General features: G+C 43.2%; 1 protein-coding gene across 2 annotated transcripts; it reads left to right on the forward strand.

The window, feature by feature from the left end:
- Window positions 1-657: 657 nt before the first annotated feature.
- On the forward strand, window positions 658-26,132 carry fuz (fuzzy planar cell polarity protein). 2 transcript variants are annotated; one of them, XM_052043134.1, is made up of 11 exons: window positions 658-760; window positions 3,407-3,528; window positions 5,741-5,825; window positions 9,746-9,814; window positions 10,961-11,065; window positions 13,494-13,691; window positions 16,587-16,682; window positions 17,339-17,445; window positions 19,068-19,147; window positions 20,917-21,018; window positions 23,592-26,131. In XM_052043134.1, exons 1-11 carry the CDS (start codon window positions 677-679, stop codon window positions 23,789-23,791), a joined length of 1,248 nt encoding a protein of 415 aa, XP_051899094.1. In that variant the 5' UTR covers window positions 658-676; the 3' UTR covers window positions 23,792-26,131. The 2 variants fall into 2 exon arrangements, with proteins under 2 accessions (XP_051899094.1, XP_051899095.1); XM_052043135.1 differs by lacking the exon at window positions 16,587-16,682 and having other exon boundaries at window positions 23,592-26,132.
- Window positions 26,133-27,522: the final 1,390 nt, after the last annotated feature.

Here is a 27,522-nt window from a genome sequence, read left to right on the forward strand (position 1 = left end):
GCAAGGTTTTTCATTTAGTTATTGCCTATCAACCTTTATTGATTTAGAGGCCAAAGAATTACTTCAATTGATTTCAAAGCTCTGAACAAACATTGAACAAATCCAAAATAAAACAGGTAATGCTGAAATAACTCAGCAGGCCAAGCAACATCTGAGACAAATTGGGTTATGTTTCAGGTCCATGCCCTTTCATCTGAAATTTCACCCTCAATATTCTGCCAAATCGATATTGTTTGCAAATGTTTTAATAACTTGTTAAACTTTCTAACCATATAAATATTAAAAACCTTTGTTGTCAAATCGATCAAATATTTGCTTGAAGAAGATACATTTATCATTTCCAACTTTCTTTCGTGCATACTCAGGTAGCAAACATAACTTCAAATAACATAGTACTTTAGTTTCATTTTGTTTTATTCATCAGTAGAAGTTTGTTATTTGTGCATCTTTAAGAAAAGCATTTGGAATACTTTAAAGAAAAATTGCATTAATTTAATTCTAGGTCAATCTCATTGCAATCAAACTGCATGTTCCATTTTGCACAACTACGCGTGCGCGAGGGGTTGTTACGCGGCGGCGGTTGCCGGGGCAATGTGGTGACAGTGGTTGCCGGGTGACGGTTGGTTTTATTTCCCGGCATGCATCGGGAAAGGGAAGGCAGCATTGGCCGAACAAGATGGCGGGTAGTGCACAGTTACTCTGCTTGGCAACCAGCAGTGGCGTGCCCCTGTACTGCAGGAGCAAGGGGGAGAGCAGGCAGGTAACTCACTCAAGCTTCACTGTGCGTAATGCAAGGTCTTTCCGTTTAAAATGATCTCTTATTTCAAAATTTGAATAAAATTCTGTTGATCATTAAATATTGCAGAAATAATTTTGTTTGCAAAAAAAAAAACGACAGTGCAAGTCCATTATTGATGCAGACATTATAATCATGAAGGATGCTAAGTGAAAGTTTTCTTCAATTAGAGTGAGAACAGAAGATATGGTATCTACTGATCTCTGGGATGTACCATATTTGACAATTCATCTGGTCTGGCTAATCATTTCATTGGAGCAAAAATGGGCTTTCCTAAAAATAAAATATGCCATTTGTTTTATCCATTGTTGAAATGTTAGGAAGGCTGGCATCGTTTACTGAACTCAAGTTGGTTTGAAAAAGTGGTGTTGAGTTGTACCTTGAACCATCACAATCCTTCTAGTGAAGATTCTCCCACAGTGTGTAGGAAGTTATAAGATTTAGATCCAGTGACGAATAAGGGATCAGATATGCATTTCCAGATCAAATTGGTTTGCAACTTGGAGCAGAACCCGCAGATGGTGGTGATCCCATGTCTTCCTCCATGGCACATGAATTGGAATTGGAGAAGTGATGTTGGAGTAGACCTCATGAGTTGCTGTACTGCATTTTGTATGTGCTGCAGTTATGGTCTGCTGATGATGAGGGGTGTGGGCGTTCAAGGTGATGGTTAGTTGCTGATCGAGCAGAACTCATAATTAAGACATGAACCATTCAGTCTCACTTAAAAGTTGCTCTCGACGTGGCCTCCTCTACATCGGTAAGATCAAGTGCAGACTAGGCTTTGCCAAGCACCTGCTCTGTCCGCCATGGCCATCTGGAGCTCCTGGTGACATGCCATTTTAATTCCCCTCCCCATTCCCACTGTCTGCCCTCTGCCTCCTCCACTGCCATAGTGAAGCCAAATGCAAACGAGAAGAACAGCGTCTTATGTTCTGCCTGGGTAGTCCATAACCCAACAGGATGAACATTGAATTCTCCAGTTTCAGGTAACCTGCTCTCCCCTTCTGATCTATCCAGGTCTTCCTACACCCAGCTCCCATCACCCAATTTCTTTCCGCTCCCCCAGTGTATTCCATCTGCTCATCTCCCACTGTTCCCGTCTGCCCACCCCACCTTCTTTATTTGGTTCCATGCTCCATCTTCCTTTCTTATCAGTTTCCATCATCTGCAGCTCTTTGTTGCCTCCACCTATCACCTTATCATCTTGTTGCTATTTCCACCCTTCCCACCCCCACCTGACCCCAGCTGCCAATCACTCCATCTCACCTGGATCCACCTATCCTTTGCCAGCTCTTACTTCATCTATCCCCTCTACTCCTTCAGTCCAGATGAAGGGTCTCGACCTGAAACATCGACTGTCCATTTCCCTTCACAGATGCTGCCTGACCTGCTGAGTTCCTCCAGCAGTTTTATGCTCACTCCAAAGTTGCATGGTAAGAACCGGGGTAGCCCATTCAATTGGATCATGGCTGATCATTGTCTTAACTCAAATCTACAAGTCTTGGTTCTTGCCTCTAATAAAAATCTCGGTTTTAAAATTTTGCCTCTGGTCTCAAGAGTGTTTTTGGAGGGGGAGAGAGATTCCTAGATTTTCACCGCCCTTTGTGTGAAAAAGTGTTTCCCGTGTTATTTTTGATTGGCCTAACTCCTGAAGTTACTTTTATAGCCCCACCCCCTTTGTTTTTGGACTCTCCATTCCAGAAGAAAATCACTCTGTACTGTAACTTTTCAGGTAATGAAGCAGTCCATGTCAACATGACCTAGACAATGTTTGGACATGGGCTGGTAAGTGCCAAACACTGGCATGAAATTGCCAGGCAATAACTTCCAGCATGAGGTTGCATCGATCTCTATTCGATGTTCAACAGCATTTCACTGAATCCCACATCATCAACATCCCGAGGATCATCATTGACTAGAAGCTAAATTGGACATGCCACATAAATAGTTTGGCTGCAAGAGATCAGACAGGCCCTGTGAAGAGAGGAACAAAGTTAACATTTGAGGTCAGTGACCCTCCCTAGGATAGTTTTGTTTTCTGATGAAGGGTCATTGACCTACCAGAAAGTCTAGATATTTGAAATTATTAAATTCAACGTTGAGTTGTGAGGGCTGTAAAGAGCTGAGTCAGAAGATGAGATGCTGTGCCTCAAACCTTTTGGGCTTTGTTGGAACAATGAATTGGAATGGAGAATTATAGTGCTAAGCATCTGGAAGTTCACTCTTGTGGGCTGAACAGGACTGTTATTAATTATGGTTGTCAGTAAATGCTCAGTGGATGGATCCCCTTTGCCTCTGAGTTGGAAGGTGTGGCTTCAACTCCCACTTCAGGAACTTGAGCAAGAAAATGGCATCAACCCCCGTTTATCTCTTCATAAATGCTGCTGAATATTTCCAGCACTTCCCATGTCCATTTCAAATTTCCAGCACCTGCAGTTTTCTGGTTTTCAATTTTGCTGGGTATCCAATGAATCTTAGTGACATCTGCAAGGCAGGAGTTGGAAGTGTGATGGGCTGCCCTATCAGATAATTTTAAACACTAGGAGTGGATTGAGGGGAGCCATTTCAATGCATTCATTCTCAGAAAGTTGCCCATTTTCCTTGCAGCTTCCGTTCTCTGTGATTGGTTCTCTAAATGGAGTGCACATGTTTGGGAGTAACCAGGACGTTCTGCTGACTAGCACCTGCACTGACGACACCAGGGTCTGTTGGAGAGTCTTCCAGGACAGGTGAGATGTGACAACACTGCGAGAATGATTACTGGCCCTGGCACAATGTGGGACTTGACTCAATTCGTCCTCTTAAGATTTTAAATATAAAGTTATGTTGTGGACAAAGGTGTGATAAGAGCATCTCAATAAAGTCAAAATATATGGGAGGTGGTGGGGAGGGAACTAGATTTTGTTTCCTGCTCCCTGGACATTTAGTGTTCTTAGTGGAGCAAGAAAAATTATTTTTGGTAACTGTCCCTGGATTTAGAAGTCCAGTGTATTTGGTGCATCCTGCCCTCCCTGCCTAATTTTGACTTTTCACCCCATCATTTTGGCACTGAAGTGTTATGGTCAGAACATATTATCAGCTACTGTGGCTGTTCTCCCTCTTTGGAAATGCATTTGAAGCTTAAAGAATTTATAAAGCAAAAATCTGCAGATGCTGGAAATCTGAAACAAAAGCAGAAAATGCTGGAATTATTGAGCAGATCAAACAGCACCTATGGAGATGATCTTTCATCAGAAGTTAGAAACCAAACATGTTTTAAGGGAAGGGGTGGAGAGAACAAAGGCAATGTCTGAATAGGGTGAGGATTATGGGTAGGGCAGCGGTGGTGGCTTGTTAGTTGTAGCTGATCTGTCTGAAGGAGATGAATGAGAATAGACGAAAGAGGAAAAAATGCTAGATCTGAGGTACACAACATTGATGCTGGAAATCGGAAATAAAAGAGAATGCTGGAAATACTCAACAGATCAGGCAGCATCTGTGGAGAGAGAAAGTGAGGTTAACATTACTGTTTGGTCTTTCATCGGATCTGGACAACCCTGATACATACCAGAAAGTCTAGATATTTGAAGCTATTAAATTCAACGTTGAGTTGTGAGGGCTGCAAAGAGCTGAGTCAGAAGATGAGATGCTGTACCTCAAACCTTTTGGGCTTTGTTGGAACAATGAATTGGAATGGAGAATTATAGTGCTAAGCATCTGGAAGTTCACTCTTGTGGGCTGAACAGGACTGTTATTAATTATGGTTGTCAGTAAATGCTCAGTGGATGGATCCCCTTTGCCTCTGAGTTGGAAGGTGTGGCTTCAACTCCCACTTCAGGAACTTGAGCAAGAGAATCTGGGCTGGCACCCTCAATGAAGTACTGAGTGGGTTCTGCACTACTGGAGCTGTGATCTTTTAGGTAACCAACAGCTTACCTGTTCTGTCAGGTGGATGGAAAAGATTCCATGGCATGTTTTGAAAGAGAGCAGGGGAGTTCTTGTTGGTATCCTGGCCAATATTTACCTCCCAAATGAAGGCAGATGCTGTAAAAGGTCCAGTAATGATACCTAATTTGCCACAGTGCATGTATAGTCAGATCCATACTCATTCTCCTTTAAAGAAAGAAAGACTTGCATTCAGTAATCCCTTTTCATGACTATTCTTGGGGGTTTCAAAGCTCTTCACAGTTAAAGAAGTCCTTTTTGATGAGTGGCTACTGATGTTACGTAGGGGAAATGTGGCAGCCAGTTTGCGCATAGCAAGCCTGCACAAACAGCATTATGGTGATGACCCAATGCATTTTTGTGATGTCATTTGGGGCATAAGTAATGGCCAGGATACCAGGGATAACTCCCTGGCTCTTAAGAATTTTGCCATGGGGCCCAGTTGAGAGGGAAAACAAGTGTTTGAACATCACATCTCAAAATTCGGCACATGATAATGCAGCTCTGAGAGTATCAACTTAGATTTATATGTTTGTGTCTCTGGAGTGGGGACTTGAACCCCCTACCTTTTGACCAGGGCCAAGAGCCAGCAATACAAGTTGTATTTGTTTTGTTTGGTCATGGGCAGCAATGGTCAATATACATCTCAGTACCTCCATGGGGAGAGAGAAGTCGAGAACTGCTGCCTTTACCTACTGTTAAGCAGTGACTCTGCTGCAGTGTGTGGCTCTTGTGTGAACTTGGCTTTGTACACTCCCACAAATAACTGGGGTCTGGTCCCTTGGGTCAATAAGTGGTTCAGAGTCTTGAGGAGAAGTGGAGAGGAAAGTGATATTTATAAGTTGTTAAAAATTCTGTGGTTGAAGTGTATTTTGTTTTCACACAGTACTTAGTGTCAGTGACTGCATTACAGATACACAATAGTGGCCCCTCAGTGTGGCTGTGCTTGTGCTTGAAAAATATACCTGCAGAACTTAGTCCATACTGTGCTAACAGCTTGTTTCCATGGTTACGCAGCATCACACTCATCGTCATGAGCTCTGAAGAAGATGCCAGTGACCTTTACCTCAGCCGCCTGTTAGACAACGTGTTCAGTGCCATGGTGAGTCTGTGAAGCAACACGTTAATCAGATTAACAAAGTTTTTATTAGCCATGCATGCAGGTAGTGGCTGTCACAGGCAGGCAAGAAGAGGTCCTCTGGTCACAGCCTTCTGTTGGCTGCACTAGGAGTATCGGTGTGGATTATAGGCACTGGAGTGGGTGGTGCAGTAGCGCAGCTGGTAAAGCTGTTGCCTCACTGCTCCGCAGATCTGGGTTCAATACTGACCACTGGTAGTGACTGTGTGGAGTCTGCATGTTCTCCTTGTGACCGTGTGGGTTTCCTGCAGGTGCTCCGGTTTCCTCCCACATCCCAACGATGTGCTGATTTGTCTGATGGACGACAGAATTGTCATCGGTTCCAAAGGTGTGGAAAATGAGGGGGGGGTTGCTGCCCTGGTGGGTACAGGCAGTCCTACCATCGTGGCTCAATTGTTAGAGCTCTCTCTTATTCCCCCCACATGCCCATCAATGCCCCCTCAGATTTCACCATCCATCCACAAAGTAAGGACAATTCCAGTGGTCAAATACCAATCTGCACATCTTTGGGACATGGGAGGAAACCTGAGCACCTGCAGAAGACCCACACAGTCACAGGGAGAACATGCAGACTCACTACCAGAGGTCAGTATTGAACCCAGATCTCTGGAGCAGTGAGGCAGCAGCTTTACTAGCTGCACTCTGTGCCACCCAGTCCAGTGCCTATTATCCATACTGACACTCCCAGTGCAGTTCTGAGGCAATGCTGCATTCTTGGAGGTTCTGTTTTCCCAGATGAGTTTTTGAACCAAGGTCTTCCCTCTCAGGTGGGTGGAAAAGATCCCATGGCACTTTTGCAAAGAGAACAGGAAATTCACCTAGGGCCCACATCCATCTCTCAACCACCATCACTAAGAAATTATTTTCTAATCATTATTATTTTGCTGTATGTGGGAGCTTGTGTGCAAATTGTCTTTCCTATATTATGACTGAAATTGCACCTTGTTGGCTGTAAAGCGCTTTGGGATGATCTGAGGTGGTGAAAGGTGCCAAATCATTCAAGAAAAAGCACATCTTTCCTTCCTTTGAGTATGGGACATTGACGTTTGTATGCACTTATCTGCCAGTTCTGTAATGCCAACACCAGATGCCAGAATTAGAAGGTGGTCTCTTTCACACCACAGACAACATTCACTCAGCAAAGGTCAAACATTAAACAGAAAATAATATTTGATGGGTGAGTTGATCCGCACGGGATGTGGGTGATTGCTGTGACTGCCAGCATATTAATTGTATTTTTCTGTTCCAATTCTCTCTTGGTATTTAAAAATACCATGCTTGTGTTCATACCCCTTCGTTACTTCACCCTTTCCTTCCTGTATAATCTGTCCCAAAGGTACAACGTGCAATTTAAATGGTGCAAAGGCAAAATACTATAATGCTGGAAATTGGAAAAAATAGAAATGCTAAACCTGATGGAACTGTTAGATTTTGCACAGATTACAGGAAAGTGAATGCTGTAACAAAGTCAGATGCTTACCCTATTCCTAGGGTGGATGATTGCATAGACAGAGTGGGAAAGGCAAAATTTCTTACAAAGATTGACCTATTAAAAGGGTACTGGTGTGTTCCATTAACAGATAGAGGAAGGAAGATTTCAGCCTTCCTTCAACAAAAGAAATTAGAGGCTGAACGAGAGCAAACCCAGTTAAAGATAGAGGCTGAATGAGAGCAAAAGAGATTAGAGGCTGATCTAGCAATGAAGCAGATGGAATTGAAGAGGATGGAGCTGGATAGTGAGGAGAAGGAGAAACAGAGGCAGCATGAGTTACAAATGAAGTGTAGGAGTTTGGAATCTGATTCTGAAGATGGTACATGACTAAAAATGTAGATGGGGATTTCACCTGCCCACGGTATTACCCCAGGCACACTGCAACACCGTCACATCCTTCCTAACATGTAGTCCAAGAGGGTCTAAGCAGAGAATCCATGATTTTTGTGTTCCTTGGTTATAAACCCAACTGTCCTGTGCACTTTTCTTTACGGCCTCGTCTATTTACCCTTAAAATAAATGGGAATATGCATCCCCATGTCCCTCTGCTCCTGCATCCAACTCAGTACCTTATAGATTAAATAAAAACAGCAAACCCTGGAAATAGACAGCAGCGTCTGTGGAGAGAGGAACAGAGCTAAAGTTTCAGGTCACTGATGAAACTGTGGAGAGAGAAACAGAGTTAATGTTTCTTATGACCTTTCATCTGAACTCTTTCATCAGTGACCTGAAACTTTAGCTCTGTTCCTCTCTCCACAGACGCTGCTATCTATTTCCAGGGTTTGCTGTTTTTATTTAATCTATAAGGTACTGAGTTGGATGCAGGAGCAGAGGGACATGGGGATGCATATTCCCATTTATTTTAAGGGTAAATAGACGAGGCCGTAAAGAAAAGTGCACAGGACAGTTGGGTTTATAACCAAGGAACACAAAAATCATGGATTCTCTGCTTAGACCCTCTTGGACTACATGTTAGGAAGGATGTGACGGTGTTGCAGTGTGCCTGGGGTAATACCGTGGGCAGGTGACTTCAGTTGAGTGGTGAGATTGGAGAAGGCAGTGTTGTTCACAGAACAGAGAAAGTTGGTGAGAGTAGGGGCGGGGGAGACCCAATGGAGAGATATTGATGGACCAAGTGGGAAAAGCTGCTTCCTGTGACATTGAGTTAATAACCAGAAATTATAGATATAAAATTTTAATAATGAACCCGAGGGGAAATGGGAAGGAATATTTTCACATTGTTATTTGAAATCCTATTTCCTTTGAACTCTTTAAGCATAATTGGTGGTGGATTTGAAGGGCAGCTGATGGAACAAGAATTAGAAATTCGCTGTAACATTAGTTGACTAGTCTAACTCTGAAGGGAGAGAATAAATCTCTGGAATGTTTCTGTCAAAATTGTACAGTCCAGAGTGTTGTAATGTGATTCATAGTTTAGTCATATTCTGCAGGCATTTGTGCATCAAACGTCACAATGGTCATTCTTCATTAGTGTTCAATTTAGAACTTTGCAAGAAGTTTTACTGTGGGTCAGAGATTAGATATTTATTCTGAATAGTGGTTTTATTCCACAGTTTATTCCAAACTCTGGTGCTATCCTCAGAGGTTTCTAGGGGACTAAGCTGTGAAGTGGGAGGTTTGTTAAATTGCAGTGGCAGAAGATTAATCTTCAGGATTGTGTAGGAAATGTCGGGATGTGTAGCCCTTTCAACTACCAGCAAAGGCCATGATGACTGAATGGTCCCCATCTGTCGGATTCAGTTCCAATCTTTGCTCAACCCTGTGGCAACTTGTGCATCGCCCCACTCTCTTCACCATTTGAGATGGTGCCTACACTGTGGAACTCCTGCATAAACTATTCTGCCTTGGTCTTCTTTCAACCTCCTTGATTCACATGATCTTCTGCTATGTTAAGATAAAGCTGCTAACAGTGACCGCACTGCGGAAGTGCCTTTTTGGACGTACTAAAAAAAATGCAAGGATGGACTGCCCTCATATGTTTGAGAAAGTTGTTAGTGTAGAAAGGGGGAAGCTAATTCCTTTAATGGGGAATGAAAAACAAAAGGATAGGGGTAAAAAGTGGGGTAAATTCATGAAATACTTTAACACACAAAATAAACTGGATCTCAGGAATCTTTTGTGAGGTAAAGGTTTCCAGAGTACTGGAATTTTTAACTTTCTATTTAATTGATTGGGGCAAGGGTCTGATTGGCTCCCTGTTGTTCATTAGTTCTACTCCAAGAATTAATCCCATAAACTGGGTTGACTCTTCAGTGTGGCATTGAAGGCAATTTTGCACTAAGCTACAGTTGCATACTGAATCTGTGGTGGTTTATGAAGTGTTGCTCACTGGTATTGATTCGCCCTGACCCTGTGCTCCTGAATTTTGAAGGTACTGGTGATTGGCTTGGATGATCTGGTGAACCTCAAGAATGTGGAGCGATTGAAGCGAGAACTCCGGGTGAGTGAAACCATGAAATGACAAGACTCATTGCTGGTGTCAGTGAGGTTCAGTGGGTAGCATAGTTGCCTCTCAGCCTGAAGTTTGACAGCCAAACCCAAAAAAAATGTAATCTCGAACTCTGGTGTTGCACTGTCAGATGTTAAACCCAAAACTTTGATACTTTCTCAAGGGATGCAAAAGGTTCCATAGCCTCTCTTTTGAATATAAGCAGTGTAACTCTACTTGGTATCTTTGCCAATATTTATTCCTAAACTGGCAGTGGCAAAACATTAGCTAACCCACTCCAAGGTTCCACAAAGAGCAATGTGATAAACTAGAGTTCAAGCTGTGGATGCCATCCTTTAGCAAGTGGAATGACTCCCAACTGGAGAGTCCGTGTGTGTTTAGAGGTGCCAACAAAGTGAGCAGTGGCATCATTCTCCAGTCTTAGACCATAGGATTCTAGGACTAGCAGGGTGTGAACTTAAAATTAGAGCCAGACCTTTCAGAAGTGATATTATGGACAAACTTCCATGCATAGAGGAAGTAATAAAGTTACACAGAACAGAAACAGGCCCTTTGGCCCATCATGTTTGTGCCGAACATCAAGTAGCTCTACACTAATCCCATTTACCAGCACTTGGTCCATGACCTACGATGCCTTGGCGATTCGATTGTTTGTCTAGTTGCTTCTTGCACGTTGTTAGGGTACCTGCCTCCACCACTCACTCAGGCAGTGTGTTCCAGATTGCAATTGCCCTCTGGGTGAAAAAATTCTTCCTCAGATCCCCAAAGTTTGAAACTTACTTGCACAAATGCCAGTTGATTATCAGTCAGTTATGAATTTGAAATTGATACTGATTTTTGTTAAGTGTGTTTGATGGGACAGGATACAAGCTTTCATTGGAACGAACTCTGAATGGTAGGAATGCAAACTGTTGTCTCCCATTTCTGGGCTTCTACTTACAAATTAAAGTAGGAATGTGCTTTAAGCTTTGGTGATCCAGTTAAATTAATAATATAATTTCCTGCAACTTTAAAAGTGCGTGAAGGAATTTGCTTCCCACTGACTTGACTTTCCTCTATTATTTAACGCTAGATTTTCAATCAAATGTTTGTTTACACTCTACTTATGTGAGCTGAGAGTTCTTGCTGTTTTCCCAGGCTTGTTACAAGTTGATTGACAGTTTGCTGGCTGCATCAGATTGGATTGGAGACCTGACGCTGTGCGTGGATTGTGTAGTGTCTCCTGATGCTGCAATATTGCAGGTTGGTGGTGATGTGAGAATCCAAAAGAGCTGTACTTGTTTGTCCGATGGAAAAATTGATACAGATCGCCTTGATACCTTAACTGGAAATGATCAACAATGATTTAAAATTTTGACATTATTTACAGAAGGGTTTCTCAGAGAATTTTAGAAGTGTGAAAAGCAGATGGGTTGAAGCCCAGATGAAGAATCCTGGAGGATTAAACTAGTTTTATTACTCTTTTTAGTTCACTGACTATGTCAAACAGACTCAAGTAAGTTATAGCATGGATTAGATTCAGAGAAAATCTTCCTGTACTCTCTCCCATCAAACGTACCCAGGGCAGGAAAAGGCACAGGTTTTAAATTTAGATATACTGTAAAGTCTTTGTACTGTCCCTTTGTACATTCCCAGAGCAGGGATAGCATGGGTTAGATAGACAGTAAAATTCCTGCTACCCTGACCCATCAGACACTCCCAGGCCATGTACATCATGGGGTTAGATGCATAAAAACGTAAGAGTTAGGAGCAGGAGCAGGCCATCTGGCTCTTCAAGCCTGCTCTGCCATTCATCCAGATCACGGCTATTCTTTTGCCTCATGCCATTTTCACTAACTCCATTTTCCTTGATTCCATTAACATCCAAATCTCTGCTTTGAATGAATTCCATGACTGAGCCCTCCAGGGTAGACAATTACAGAGATTCACCATCCCCTTGAATGAAGTCATTTATCTCACTTCAATCCTAAATGGCCAATCGCTTATTCTACAACTACTGTATAACTCCTGTAAGAACTTTTAAGTTCCAATGAGATCACTTCTCATTCTACTAAATACTGGAGAATACAGACCCAGAGTACTCAGTCTCTTCTTAAACAGCAAACCTACCATCCCTGGAAACAGGTTAATGAATCTTTGTTGCACTCCCTCCACAGCAAGTATATCTTTTTTTTTTAGCTAAGGAAACCAAAATTATCCACAATTCTCCAGGTGCAGTGTCATCAAGGCCTGAATTAATTGTAATGTGACATCTTTACTCCTGTACTCAAATCCTCGCATAATAAAGGCCAACATACCATTTGCCTTTCTAATTGCTCGTTGCCTGTTGGATTTCAGTGACTTGGGAACAGGACGGTCGGATCCCTTTGAATATCAACATTTCCCAATTTCTCACATTTAAAAGAATATCTGCTTCTCTGTTTTGTGTACCTCATGTTTCGCAGCGTTATATTTTGTCAGCCGTATTCTCAGCCAGTCATTTAACTCCCATTATATCCCCTGTAGCTGCTTTATATCTTCCTCCCTTCTGCCAGTCCTACTATGTTTTGTATCATCAGCAAACCTGGAAATAAGACCATTTTAGTCCCCTCAGATAAATTATTGAATAGATAGTGAACAGCTACAGCCCAAGTACCAATGCTGCAGTGTCACACTAGCAACAGCATGTCAGCATGAGAAAGATTCATATGCTCCTGTTCTTTGCTTCTGTCTATTAACCTATTCTAAATCCACCACAATTCCATATGCACTAACCTTGCTGACCAACATCCTATGTGGGACCTTCTGTAAATTTAACTATGCACATTCCCTGGTTTCCCCTTATCTATTCTTGTCTTCAAAGAGCTCCTGGTAGATCAATCAAACTCTGCTTAATCCTATAGATTATAGCTCCCTTTACAATGTCATATCAAACACACCCAGGATCAGCTAAAGCAGATATTAGATGAACAACAAACACTTTCACCTACAGTGCTCCCTTCCTACCAGCTAACGATGTCCTACTAGTGCATGTGGAGAAAAACGGTCCTTAATCTCAAATTTTTGCAAATCATAGAAGGAACCATTTGGTTCATTGAGTCCATGCCTTTCTCAGACTAATCTCATCAGTCCCATTCCCCTACTTCCCTGCCCATTCAGGTGTTAGCCATGGTCGGGTCTCTCATGTTTGGGATGGCCAGTTTTTATTTAACGGGAGCCAGATTTGTTCTAGGGCATATCTGCAAGGAAACCGAGTTAATTTTGTCTCTTACAGATATCAAACCAATTTTATCTAGTCCTTCTGACTGAATTTATAAACTGTAACACATTATGCTGAATGTACCCTTAAGTGCTAGTTCTCTCTGGGTACAGTCTTAATTTATCTACCCTCCTGGGTAAAAATAAAAGACCTCGTATTCTTATTTTGAATAAGAGCAGGGAAGTTCTCCCTGGAATCCTGAACGCTGAATTGATCGCTCAACTAAATTCCTAAACCAGATTATTAGGTCACCATAACAGTATGTGGAAACTTGCTGTGCACAGTTTTCTGCTTAGTTTCCCAAATTTTGACAGCGCAAGTATTTCATAGGCTGTAAACTGCTTTGGGAAATCCTGAAGAGGTGAATGGTGACAGAGAAATGTAAGTCCTTGTACATTTTTTAAAGTTGTCATTGTCTGTGGTCTACTTCAGGAAGCACTGGAAGTATTTGTGGCTGCTGCGGAGAGCAACTTTGGGTGCCTCATGGTCAAGGGGAAAGTGGTAGTGGCCACGGAGAAGTGGTGGCGACTGGCTGCCCAGGAGGTGGTGCTATTGGCATGGCTGGTTGGATCACTGGCACCCAACTCATCACGGGACTACCCCATCTACTTGCCACATGGCAGCCCTACCGTGAGTAACAGATAACCATCAATAAACTGGATGTGGCCTCCCTTTCTTGTTTTGTTTTGTGGGTGTGGGCACTGTTGGCAAGGTTGACGTTTAAACCCAATCCCAATTTGTCCTGGAGCGCATTTCCTTCAGATTTTGGGTGGCACAGTGGCGCAGGTAGTAGAGCTGCTGCCTCACAGCTCCAGCGATCCAGGTTCGGTTACGACCTTTGGTGCTGGCTGTGTGGAAATTGTATGTTCCCACTGTAGTTGTGTGGGCTTCCTTGGGGTGCTCAGTTTTCCTCCCACGTCCCAAAGATGTGTAAGTTGGTGGGTTAATTGGCCACTAGTTTCCCAATTGCATAGGTGAGTGGTAGAATCTTGGGCAGTTGATTGGAATGTGGGGGAGAATAAAATGCAATTAGTAAATGGGTGCTTGATGGTCAGCATGGACTCAAGTGGGCTGAAGGGCCTTTTTCTGTTCTCCATGACTCTTATGTCTCTATAATGGAAGCATAGAGGTTGAACTACTGCACTCATAATCCAGAGACCTCGATTAATAATGTTCAGATCCCACTATGGGAAATTTAATTAAATAAATCTGGAATTAAAATGCCAGAATTCATAAAGGCTGTGTTGAAACTGTTGGATTGTTGTAAAAACCTACCTGGCTCATGGAAATCCTTTGGGGAAGGAAATGCGCTGCCCTTGCTCAGACTGGTCAAAAGGTCAGTCCGGACCCACAGCAATGTGTTTGACACATTGGCCATTGAAGTAGCCTAGCAAGCTCTTCAGTTCAAGGGATGTTTAAAGGGGGGCTTCAAATTCTGGGCTTTCAGTGATGGCCAGATCCAGTAAATGAATAATCAAAAACAATGGCATATTCTGATGATCTGTGGCATCAGTATAAACAGCCATGAAAGCTGCAAAAGACCAAATTGTTGTCCTTCAGTGAGAAGGCAAGTTGCCAACCCCACACCCGGGTCTGATCTCCATGTGACTCCAGTCACCAAGCTACATGATCAGCTTTCTACAAAAAGAGAAGTTGCATGTTGCCAAATAATTTGCTGAATTTGTCATTCTGATGAGACCGCAGATGTGATCTGGGTTGAACTTTCCCTCTCATTATCTATTTTTCCTTCTGGTTGCTGTGTGAAAAGGCACTGGCTTTTGCTGATGCACAGCACTTTACGTACATGATGCCCAAAGCCAAATGGTCATTCTACATGTCAGTAGTGGCTAGCTATCCAGTTTTGGAGGGTTTGCAATCAAAACTCATGCCCTCTCTCCAACTCCCATAACAGGCAATAGCAGCTGATCAAGTAAGATAGACCAAAAGGCTCTGGAGGTTAGATGACAGTTGATTTTGTTGAGGGAAATTGAATACAAAAGTAAGTTTGTACAAAAGTTAAGCTTCAGTTATTTAGAGTGTTAGTGAGACCACATCAGGAATTCGGTGTATGGTATTGATCTCCTTATTTAAAGAAGGATGTTTGGAGAAGGTTTACTTGACTGATAGCTGGAAGAGATGAAGAGAATTTTTTTCTCTGGGGGTTGAGAGATCTGGAGCTCACTTTCTCAAAGGGCAGTGGAAGAAGAGTCTGCAAATACTCCATAAGAATGTAAGAAATAGGAGCAGGAGGAGGTCATCTGGCCTGTCGAGCCTGCTCTGCCATTCAATGAGATCATGGCTAATCTGGCTTCACCTACCTGCCTTTTCCCCATAACCCTTAATTCCCCTACTATGCAAAAATTTATCTAACTCTGTCTTAAATATATTTAATGAGGTAGCCTCTACTGCTCCCCTGGACAGAGAATTCCACAGATTCATTACTCTCTGGGAAAACCAGTTTTTCCTCATCTCCGTCCTAAATCTATTCCTCGAATCTTGAGGCTATGTCCCCTAATTCTAGTCTCACCTACCAGTGGAAACAACTTTTCTGCCTCTATCTTATTTTATGTTTCTATAAAATCCCCTCTCATTCTTCTGAATTCCAGCGAGCATAGTCCCAGTGACTCGATCTCTCCTCATAAGCTAACCCCCTCATCTACGGAATCAACCTGGTGAACCTCCTCTGTACCACCTCCAAAGCCTGTATATCTTTCCTCAAGTAAGGAGACCAGAACTGCAGGCAGTACTCCAGGTGTGGCCTCACCAGTACCCTGTACAGTTGAGGCATAACCTCCCTGCTCTTAAATTCAATCCCTCCAGCAATGAAGGCCAACATTCCATTTGCCTTCTTGATAACCTGTTGCACCTGCAAACTAACCTTTTTGCAATTCATGAACAAGCGCTCCCAAGTCCCTCTGCACAACTCCAGGCAGAAGTGGGTAGACACTTGCTGATCAAGTGGGTGAAAGGTTACTTCAGACGGATGAGGTTACAATCCAGTCAGCCGAGATGGCAGAGCAGGCTTGATGGACTGAATGGCTTCCTCCTGCTCCTAATTCAAGTGTTTGGAAAAGAAATTAGAATACTGCAGATGCTGGAAATCTGAAATTAAAACACAACTAAAAGTTGTGCAAATGATCAGCAAGTTGAGCTGCAGTTGTAGAAAGGTCACTGACCTGAAATGTCAGTTCTTTTACAAATGATGCCTAACTTCACAAATGTTTGCAGCACTTTGGTTTTGCTTATTCATCAATTGCTATTTCTGTCTCTTTTCAAAAATGTGATCATTGGTAACTTTTCCATCTGTTCAGTTCTGACTTGTTGCTGCTTTTGAATTCCAGTGAAACAAGCCAATCATCGTGACACAGCATATGTGCCATGCAGATACTTTCTAGACGGAGGATTTGTATTGAGCTTGCATTAAAGTGGGTACTAATAGTCTCTGATGTACCTGAGCAAAAGACAAGGCTTGAGGTTTGGAGAGAAGAATCATTTGGTTTCCTCTCTCTCTCTCTCGTGTTCCAGGTACCACACAGGCTGCTGACCTTTCAGCTGGTCCCTGGTGTGGATGTGTGCTTGCTGTGTGGACCAACTCCATCTTTACAGCAAGTTCAGGCAGAGGTGAGGCAAAAGTCCTTCCACTCTTTACAGTTGTCCTTATTCAAGTTTTTTTTTGCATGGTGGTGTTGCTTCCTCTAGAGGGTATCATTCTGGTTTCCCCCAACCTGCCTGTACATCTTTTAACCAGAAGTCACTGTGCAGAGCTCAGAAGCCATGGCTCTGCCTAATGTTTTAACCTGGACCTCTGCTCCCTGCTCTTCTATATTTGTTGCCTCCTGTCTTCCCACTGCTGTTTCCTTTCCCCCTTCTCAACCTTTCCCTTGGGCTGCTTTCCATCTCTTTCTATTCCCCCCTCCCCACCTTCCCACCTTCCCAGTTGTAGTCACAGAACTGTGCCCACATGGTAACTAACTCTGCTTCATTCTGGGTTTGAGAGAGCAAACCTGAAGAATGATTTTTCTTATAGCATTGATTATCGCTAACTGTGACCAGATTTAAGTGCATCAGCACCTAAACTGGAGGTCATTCTCTCACTTGTTTCACTGACCACTTTGCAAATGTACAAAGGAGGCGAGTCAGCTATTCTGCAGAGTTCCGTGTTCAGTGAAAGTGATTGGAAGGGGTTTGGTCACCTGGGCTGATGGGGTCGGAAGGGTTGTATGTAAACGGTTCCTAGAACATTTAACAAAATTTGCATTTTCTTTTCCTACCCCCAGTTAGTCGAACGGTTCTGGAGCCCATTGCTTGAACCTTTAAAAACTTGTCTTCGGCTACATCAGTGCTCTTTCCCAGCGTGCATTCCTTTACACCACAGCATAATTGGGTAAGTTGTCTCATAATATTTGAAAAAGAATGATATGTATCAATCAGCCAGTCAGACTACGTGCATGCTAGAAGCCACAAACACTTGTTCCCTAGACAACAGACTCTGTCCCAACTGAGTCCCTCACTTGTCTCTTTGAACTTGTGGAACTTCCCCTGGGACGTGCAAGAAATTTCAGTCCCTATCCCATCAACAATACAAGAACTCTCTGGGAAAACTTGATTTTCCCATAGTTGGGGAAGGGTACAAAATAAAGCACCTCCACAGAAAATATCTCTCCTTCATTGCTCTTTCTCTCTACTGCTCTTTCCTTATCGCCTTGCTCTCTAATTCACTCTGTTCATTTTCTCGTTCCTGCTTCTTTCTCCTCCCGCCCTCCTCTCCCTTGCAGCTGCTCCCTTCCCACCTCACCCAGCTGCCGCTCTAGCCATTCCCTCCTCGCCTCACTCAGCCACTCCTGACCAGTCCCTCCCTGCCATTCTCACCCCAGTTCGCCTAGGTGCTTCCTCCCTGCCGCTCCCTCTTTGCTTTGTTCTCAAATTTATCATTGCTTCCCTGAACTTTCCTTTCTAAATTTTAAATGTTCTATCATCTTTTCAATGCTTAGAGTGTTGTAATTTAAGCTCATCAAACTAAGCTCTTGTTTCTCCGAGACCTCCAAAGTCAAGAACTCTCCACACATCGAACCTTCACTTCCTACTGAGCCTTTAAAATCCAAGGAGGCCATTGCTGCCTTACCATGACTTCTCGAACTGTCTTGCTGCTTTTTCCTGTCCTTTGTAATTGCAAACACATTGCATGCTTAGATTCCCTTCCAGCTTGGATAAAATTTAATCGTCCAGTATGTCATTCTGCCTTGTTAATACAAAATGCATTATATGCATGTACATTTTCTACAGAAATGATTCATTCCCTAAAATAGGATGTCTGTTATGTTATTTGCAATATTTTGACTGTAGTGTAGGCTTTTAACATTTGAAGAACATTCATGCATGCCAAGAAGATAAATGGAATTGAGTGTCTATTTAGATTTGATAAGGTGCTAGTGACTGGGGTGGTGACATGGTTTTCAGGGATTTTATTTTAGGATGGGAGGTGATGGAAAAGGGTGAATCCATTGAGATTTTATACAGGGAGGAATAATGGATGGGTTTCAGTTCCTTAGAATTTTATTAGGAGGAATGGAGAAGAGTTCAGTGCATTGGGGTTTTGTGCCGAAGTGATGGATTGGTTCTTCCATTAAAAGTTTGGGCTAGTGGGAAGCAATTGGTGTACGTCGGTTTCGTACAGTGAGAGCAATAGAGAGTACCGAATCTGCTGGGAATTCTATCCAGTGGGAAAAGGATGCTGGTTCAGCAACTGGATCCTGATCCAAGTGTTAAACATTGCTAATTATTATTTAATTATTTAACGTTTGCACTTTCTTGGTGGCAGTGATTGTGCATTTGGTTTGATTTGCTGATTGTGTGCTTTGTTTGGGCCAGGGACTGCAGTTTGTTAATTGTTGACAGAAATACCCATCCAAGCATTCTCAGGAAGCTGATTACCATATCTCCCCATTCAGCTGTTTTCATGTTGGCTGGTGTTACATTCTGATCTATGGTTTGATCTCGTTTCTCCAGTCTTCTGCTAATAAACAGGGAACAGAACAAGAATTTATTCACCTTGCAGCCCCATGGGGTCGAGAACAGCCAGCAGCAGGGTAAGCATCTAGCTGAGCTGTATTGGAGCTGTTTTTAACATTGGCAAGGTTCTAGTGGCATGGAGGTGCATGGCACTACTCGGCCAGTACATTGTAAAGGAGGCAGACATCTGATGCCATTCAGGACATGCTCCCCCTAGGGGTAAGTGGAAGAAAAGGTGCAGCGGGCTTCTGATCACATTGCTATTCCCAATCCCAGGGAGGGGAAATCAGACCACACGCAATCCTAATTTAGACATTTTTGTCTGTTTTGTTGGAGTTAAAATTCTCAAATTTCCTGCCCCACTGCACACCTTCACCCTACTTACTTACTTATTCATTCATTGTACAGGGTTTGAGCTTTGCTGGCAAAGACAGCTATAAGTGTCCATCTGAGTGGTATGCTCAGTTAATTAAGACTCAACCATTTGGTTTGGATCTGGAGTCTTATATGGGCCAGCTCAGGTAAGGGTGGCAAGTTTCCCTCCCTGAAAGGCATTCGGAGCCGAATGGGATTGGATGACCGCTTCATCGAGCACCTTCGCTCCATCCACTGCAACAGCCGGGACCTCCCAGTGGCCAGCCACTTTAATTCCACCTCCCATTCCCTTACTGACATGTCTATTCACGGCCTCCTCTACTGCCAATTTGAGGCCAGACGCAGGTTGGAGGAACAACACCTCGTATTCCGCCTCGGGAGTCTCCAACCCGACAGCATCAACACCGATTTCTCTAACTTCCAGTAACCCCTCCTCCCCCCTTTGTTTTCCCTCATTCCTGTGGCCCCCTCGCCCCTCCTCTTTCCCCTCCCCTGCCCTCACGACCTTCCCACTACCTCCCTCCTATTCCCCACCTCCTTTATTTCATGGTCTACTGTCCATTCCTACCAGATTCCTCCTCCTTCAGCCCTTTGCCTCTTCCACCTATCACCTCTCAGCTTCTGGCATCCTTCCCTTTCATCCCTCCTCTCCCACCCCAACTTCCCCCTCTCACCTGGACTCGCCTATCACCTGCCAGCTCGTGCTTGTGCTCTTCCCCCTCCCCCTACATTTTTATTTTGGCTTCTGCCCTCTTCCTTTCCAGTCCCGGTGAAGGGTCTCGACCCGAAACATCGACTGTTTATTTCCCTCTGTAGATGCTGCCTGACCTGCTGGGTTCCTCCAGCATTTTGTGTGTGTTGCTCCAGATTCCAGCAGCTGCAGTATCTCTTATGTCTCCATTATAGCAATCCCATAGTTTTGTGGTCACCTTTACTTGTAGTGCTAAATTCCAGATGATTAACTGAATTTAAATTCCACATATTGGGATTTGAACTCTGGTGTCTCTGGATTGTTAGCCCAGGTCTTCGGATTACAAGTCCAGTAATTTAACCATGACACCACTGCTGCACTTGACGTAGGCTGCATTCATTCAAGAAGGTGGCTCACCTCTTTCTCAAGGGCAATAAATGTTGTCCTTGACATTTCCACGTGGCATAGAATAATATAGCACAGAAACAGGCTCTTCAGCCAACCAAGATGCCCATTTACCTGTGTTTGGCCCATATCCCTCTGAACCTTCCCTATCCATTGTACCCGTCCACATCTCAGCAATGAACAATTAGGTCAGTCTGGGACAGCCCCTTTATCCAGGAAAGCACCATTTTCCTGTCCCTCTCAAGCTAAGTGTTCCTTTCCCAAGATTTCTTCCACTTCACAACCAGGCAGATGCTGAGCACAGAGTAGCTTTATTTTTTATGATGTGCCAAGAAAGGCATTAATTGTGATTTATTTTTTAATAAAACTTTACAGGAGCAATACTCCCTCCTGAGAGATGCAGATCGGTTCTGCGGCAGTTTTACACTCTGGCTGTCTCTGCGTACTTTCCGGCAGATACAAGTGAAGACAAGCCTGGTAGGTGAATGTAACTTAGGTGCATGGCCAGCCATGCAAATGGACTTCTGTTTTCTCCAACCCCCTCCTGTGCTGAAAATAGGGACTCCAGCGAGTTATGTGAGTGTCAGTGGACGATTTCACATTGAAGTAGTATGGGGGAACCAGTTCCTGCCAACATAGAAACATTTCTCAGAAGGAATCAGTGGATCAACAGGAATCAGGGGGTCCATATCCACAGATCCCTGAAAGTTGCCTCACAGGTGGATAGGGTAGTTAAGAAAGCTTATGGGATGTTAGCATTCATAAGTCTTGGGATTGAGTTTAAGAGCCCCAAGGTAATGATGCAGCTCTTCAAAACTCTGGTTAGACCACACTTAGAGTACTGTGTCCAGTTCTGGTCACCTCATTATAGGAAAGACGTGGAAGCGTTGGAAAGGTTGCAGAGGAGATTTACCAGGGTGCTGCCTGGTTTAGAGAGTATGCATTATGAGGAGAGACTAAGGGAGCTAAGACTTTACTCTTTGGAGAGGAGGAGGATGAGGGCAGACATGATAGAGGTATACAAAATATTAAGAGGAATAGATAGAGTGGACAGCCAGCACCTCTTTCCCAGGGCACCAATGCTCAATACAAGAGGGCATGGCTTTAAAGTAATGGGTGGGAAGTTCGAGAGAGATCAGAGGGAGGTTTTTACCCAGAGAGTGGTTGGGGCGTGGAATGCGCTGCCTGGGGCGGTGGTGGAGGCAGGTACATTGGTCAAATTCAAGAGATTGCTAGATAAGCATATGGAGGAATTTAAAATAGAGGGATATGTGGGAGGAAGGGGTTAGATAGTCTTAGGTGAGGTTTAAAGGTTGGCACAACATTATGGGCTGAAGGGCCTGTATTGTGCTGTGCTGTTCTATGATTCTATGATCAGGAAATGTCCTAACAGCGCAAGCTGGGAATCAAACTCTGGCTTTACATTAGAACTGATCACAAGGATAGATCTACAGACACAAGAGGCTGCAGATGCAGGAATCTGGAGCAAAAAACAAACTGCTGGAGGAACTCAGCAAGTCGAGCAGCATCTGTGGAGGGAACTGGACGGTTGACGTTTTGGGTCAGACCCTTCACCTGGACTCAGAGGAGAGAGAGAGCCAGTAAAAGGGGTGAGGGGAAGAAGTGCTGGCAAGTAACAAGTGGAGCCAGATGAGGTTGGGGGGGAGGGGGTGGAAATAGAGGCAACAAAGGGCTGCAGATGATGGAATCTGATAGGAGAGGAAGGTGGAGCCTGGAACCGAGGGAGGGAGGTGGGGAGGGCAGATGGGACCAGTGGCTGACAGGCAGATGGAATAGGTGGAGGAGGGGAAAGAAGAAGGGGGATGGGGACTGGGTGGGGTGTAGGGTTTGTCATTGCAGGAACTGGGTAGATCAGGGAGTGAGAGGAAAGGAACAGAGGGGGAGCAGGTCACCTGAGATTGGAGAATTCAGTGGTCATGCCGTCGGGTTGCAGACTACCCAGGCAGCTTTCTGCTAGATAGATTTAGTAATGCCCCAACTTGTGTGATAAGCTTGAAGGTGGAGCCGTGACTTTTATACTTTCCCCTTACCACTTGGACAGTTCAGATGGTCCTGTGATATTCCTACTTTGCCCCTCAATGTTTTACCATTCATAGCCTGCGTTTGCTCTTCAGTGAACTCAGGATGTTTCTCTGACATGAAAGATGCCTATACAAGTACTCATTGGCACGTTATCTGTGTATCGAGAAATGAGCAGGTCCCTGGTCTGCATGAGCCTCCTCTTCATCCCATCCATTGTATCTTTATACTCCTTTCTTCCTCGCATTAATCTAGCTTTAATTATATTGATGCTTCCCTCAATTATTCTGGGTTAAAGTGAGTTTTGCCCTCTCGTCAGTCTCAGGGTAAGATATTTTCACTCTGAGTTTAAAATGGTTCCTCCTCAATTCTGTAGTGGATTTATTAGTGACTGTGTGATTATCCAAGAATAAAATGCTGGAAATCTAAAATAAAAACAGAGAATGCTGGAAATATTTAGCAGACCAGCCAGAGATTGTGGAGAGAGAAACAGAATTAATGTTTCTGGGGAAAAGGCACTGGCCTGAAACGTTAACTCTTGTCCCGTCTCTACAGAAGCTTCCTGACCAGCTGAGTATTTCAAGCATATTTTCTACTTCCAATTTCACACACAGATTCTAGTTTTGGATTTTTTGCGAGTGAAAACAATTTTTCAGCGTCACCTTGCTCAAACGCTTTCATTATCTTGAAGACCTAAAACAACTTAAGCCTTCCTACTTTAAGGGTGAAGATCTACAACCTCTCAGTTCTGGTATCATCCCTGTGAATCCTTTCAGTACCACCCCATTGTATCCACATCCTTTTATGATATGGAGACCAGAGCGGTGCACAGCGCTGCAGTTGTGGTCTAATCTAAGTTTAGTACATGTTTTCAATTCTAGTCCTCCAAAAACAAACCCTAGTGCTATAGCCTGTGTTGCACCTTTCCTGGTTTATCTGTCAGAACTCGCGGGTCACTCCGCTCCTGCATCCCCATTCAGACTTATTTTCCGAATTTCTCTTTGCACCAGCTCTCCATGAGGAATTTCACACCGGCTTCACCCACTCACCAACGGAGTGCTACATCGCCGCTGAGGACCACAAGTGTTACGGTATTCAGACTCAGCAGCACCAGCTGTTCCTGACCTTCACGGCAGATACCCCAACCTTTGCCCTGCGGAACATTGCAACCAAAACGCTCAACTTACTGACAAAAGAAGTGCCTTTCTGAACAAGCTGGCCTTAAGCCCCTGAGATGGAGATGAAACAGATAGCACCCACTTTCCAGCTCTCTCCACACCTTTCCCTAGGAGGCATCAGCTAAGTAGACCATCTGCCCAAGTGGTGTGGCTATTGGAATTGCTGAGGAGGGTGTTGGCTCATACAGTCAGCACGCCCTGTTACTCAGAGTGGAAGAGAATGACATTTGCCATGTACATACCTCCACAATGCTTGTGGTGTATCGCCGGGCCCAAAAGTGGCCACAGTGAGTATTTGTTTAATGATGACCCACGTTTCAGTGTAACCAGCTGTGCTGTACTTTGGACCACCTGGAGGGAGAGGGCGAACCCTGAGAGTCAAACATCTGTGAAGTGCTGGGAAAAAGAATGAAGGGGTTGTGGGGAGAGCACAATGTGACTGTGCTTACTAGTAGAGGTCGATTGCCCTCTTAAGCTTGTTCTACCATCCATCAAGATCGTTACTGATCGATCACCAAACTTTATACATTCAGGCTTTCCCCTTTATCCCTTAATACTTTTTCATTCAGAAAATTCTATCAGTCTTGGACTTAGCATCAATTCATGGTTGCAGAAGAGACTTTCAAATTCTCACGTGTGTGTGTATAGAAATATTTCCCAACTTCATTCGAGAACCCAGCTATAGTTTTTAGACAATGTCCCTTTAGTCCTAGATGACTCGAACAGTGGCAATAACTCTTCTCCGTCAACTAGCCAAATTATTTTGAACAGTTCACTGAACAGAGAGACTAAATTGGCATCTATTGTTTAGATGCCAGGACTAACCCAGAATTGTTACAAGAGCAGTTTTGGAGGAAGAGAAAGACATCCCAAAATGAGGTTGAGATGTGTTGTTAAATTTAATAATTTTTTAAAATCAATTAACTGATGAGGATTCCTACAACAATCTCTGAGGGGAGCTGTGCTTACAAAGCCCACCTGCCATGAAAAGGATGGTGTGTGCTGATTCACTTAGAGCCCAGTCAGCTTGTCTTCCATCAACAGGGAGTGGTGCTGGCTACTCCGTCTGACTATCCTGATGGCCTTCGTTGTCCTGGGTCACAGTGAGACAGCAAATGCTTGTAGTGTTCTGCAACTGGAGAAGGTTGTTTTTTAAAAAAAACATCTAAGTGGCAGGGTGGTTTGCTGTTACAGAAGTTTGTAGGGGCATGTCCAAGAAGTGTATGTATACTGCTGAGAATGTACCTGGGATGAAGGTCTTAATTCTGTTATAATGGCATCGTGGGTTCTGACTTTTTCCATTGTACCCAACCTTTTAAAGACCTACAAGAGAGCACTCTGTTGACTGTATTTCCAGCTTCTTGCACAATCCATCATTTCTAATGAATGGGCTGTGCATCTAGTATCATCAGCATCAAGTTCAGACGGATACCTTAACAGCAAGGATGCAAGATAAGTGACTTAGCGATCATTCAGGAGTGTTTTTGTTTTATTGGGACGTAAAGCACCCTAATAACCCATGGGACGATTCTTAAGTCCTTAGACCAAATGCCTTGCATCTTGCAGGGACAGATTGAAAAATTGCAAGCTAGCCCGTTTTTATCACCATATAAATCCCATATGTGACAGATGTAAATCGAATGTGGCTTCTCTGACACATAAGTTTTGGTCCTGTCCTCTTTTGGAAAAATATTGGAAAGACATTTTTAACATTATCTCAACTGTATTGAGTATTGATTTACAACCTCCCCCTATCACTGCAATTTTTGGATTACCAAGGATAGAGTCTGGCCATTTATCTGCTTCCGCTAACAGTATGATTGCCTTTGTTACATTAATGGCCAAACGATCCATTTTGCTTAAATGGAAGGATCCAATATCCCCTACTACTTTTCAATGGTTCTCTCAAACTATATCATGTTTAAACTTGGAAAAAAATTAGGAGTGGTACTGTTGATCCTTCGCTTAAGTTTGAGGAAGTTTGGAGTCCATTTATTTAATATTTTCACATGATATAGATTCTCTTTCAATAACTTTCCAAGTTAGAGGAATGGAGTTGACGACATAATATTGCTCTGTTTCTACTGAGAAATTGCAGTCCAGTCTTTTTTTTCCATTTTTTTCTTTTTTTAGTTTGGTTTGATATATTGTTTATAATTTTTCTTATTGATTTTTTCCTTTCTTTTATATACATCTTTTTCTTTCCTTTTTATATTATATTCATTTACTGAGAGATAGTGGGATCTACCGATTTTTTTTTATATTTTACTATTATTTATGATTATGCCACGATTGTTCTCCTGATCTTTGTATTACATGTACAAACATTGATGTTATATATTAATCTATTAATTTGGAAACTAATAAAAAAATTGAAAAAAGGAAAAATTGCAGGTACTGCATTATTAGATAGAGAGTAAAGCTACCTCTTAAATGTGGCATCAAACATCTGGGGCAGGAACAGCACAATACAAAGTTTCACCTTCACCAAAGCCCCTGGGAGGTCCATATGTGCCACTTCTCCTCTGCCACCTTGGGATGTGGCTCAAAAGTCAAGGAGTGTAGTCTGATCTCCTTCTGTCGTCTTATAATGTGAGTCATTGCAGTCTGCTGAAGTGGTTTGCAGTGAAATGGTCACACCATTGAGATACAAAGGTGTGGAATAAGGCAAGTAGCTACTAGGGTTTCATGAAAGTTTTGCAATTGAGCCTTTCTTTAACATTGAATTAATTGATACATACACAAGACTTTAATGTTTTAGTCTATTTTCACAACATTAGTTACTGTTATCTTGCTGTTTTATGTCACCACTTTTGGACCCCACCCTGCAGGAACCAAATTTAATCAACACTATCTGAAGCCAAGGCCCAACCATCCTGTTAAACAGCACTTTTTTTTTGTGAGAGCCTTTGGTGCTGTCAGAAGTAAACCAGACGAATGGGAGGAGCTGGTGTTTGTCACTACCCGGTTGCTTCTTCATCAAGTGTTCTTTATAGGGATGAAATATAAATGATGCAACTATCCAGTTGTCTGTCACTTTCAAGGTTCTCGGAACAGTGATCCAGACAATGAGTCTTGCCTTGTCGATATCTTCAACATGACACAAGAATCATTGTTGTATAGTAGGCCATTGATCCATCAAGTCTATGCAAGCTTTTTTGTAGAATTATGCATTCCCCACTCTTTCCTTCCAGTCCTAAAAATCTGCCTCCAGCTGTTTCTCCATTTCCCTATCAAAAGCTATGTTTAATGCTGATTTCTGCCACCCTTATAGGCAAACCAGATGTTCTCTATGCACAGGAAGTTCTTCCTTGCATCCCTCCCCACTTGGAGTCACTAGTCCAATTGAAGAACACTCATCCTTTTACCGCTTTAGACCAGTCCCAATATTGTAGCCCTCCATCTAATTTCCTTCCAACTTTTGCTGAAGGAAATAACCCCAGTCTGAACATCCAGTGGAAGTGCCTCTTCCCATCTTCTGTTAGGGACTATGAACCAATGGATAGTACTAGACATACCCATTGGTTCATAGCCCCTAACAGAACCTCTCCTTGCATAGCCAACTAGTTAGTCTTGAGGACCGGAGTTATTGGGAAAGATTGAATAGGTTAGGACTTTATTCCCTGAAGCACAGGAGAATGAGGGGCGATCTTATGGAGGTATACAAAATTATGAAGGGTATAGATAGGATGAATACATACAGGCTTTTTCCCCCGTCAAAGGTTGGGTGAGACTAGAACTAGAGGACGTAGGTTTAGGGTGA

The sequence above is a fragment of the Pristis pectinata genome, chromosome 33 (assembly GCF_009764475.1).
Source record: "Pristis pectinata isolate sPriPec2 chromosome 33, sPriPec2.1.pri, whole genome shotgun sequence".
Classification (NCBI taxonomy): domain Eukaryota; kingdom Metazoa; phylum Chordata; class Chondrichthyes; order Rhinopristiformes; family Pristidae; genus Pristis; species Pristis pectinata.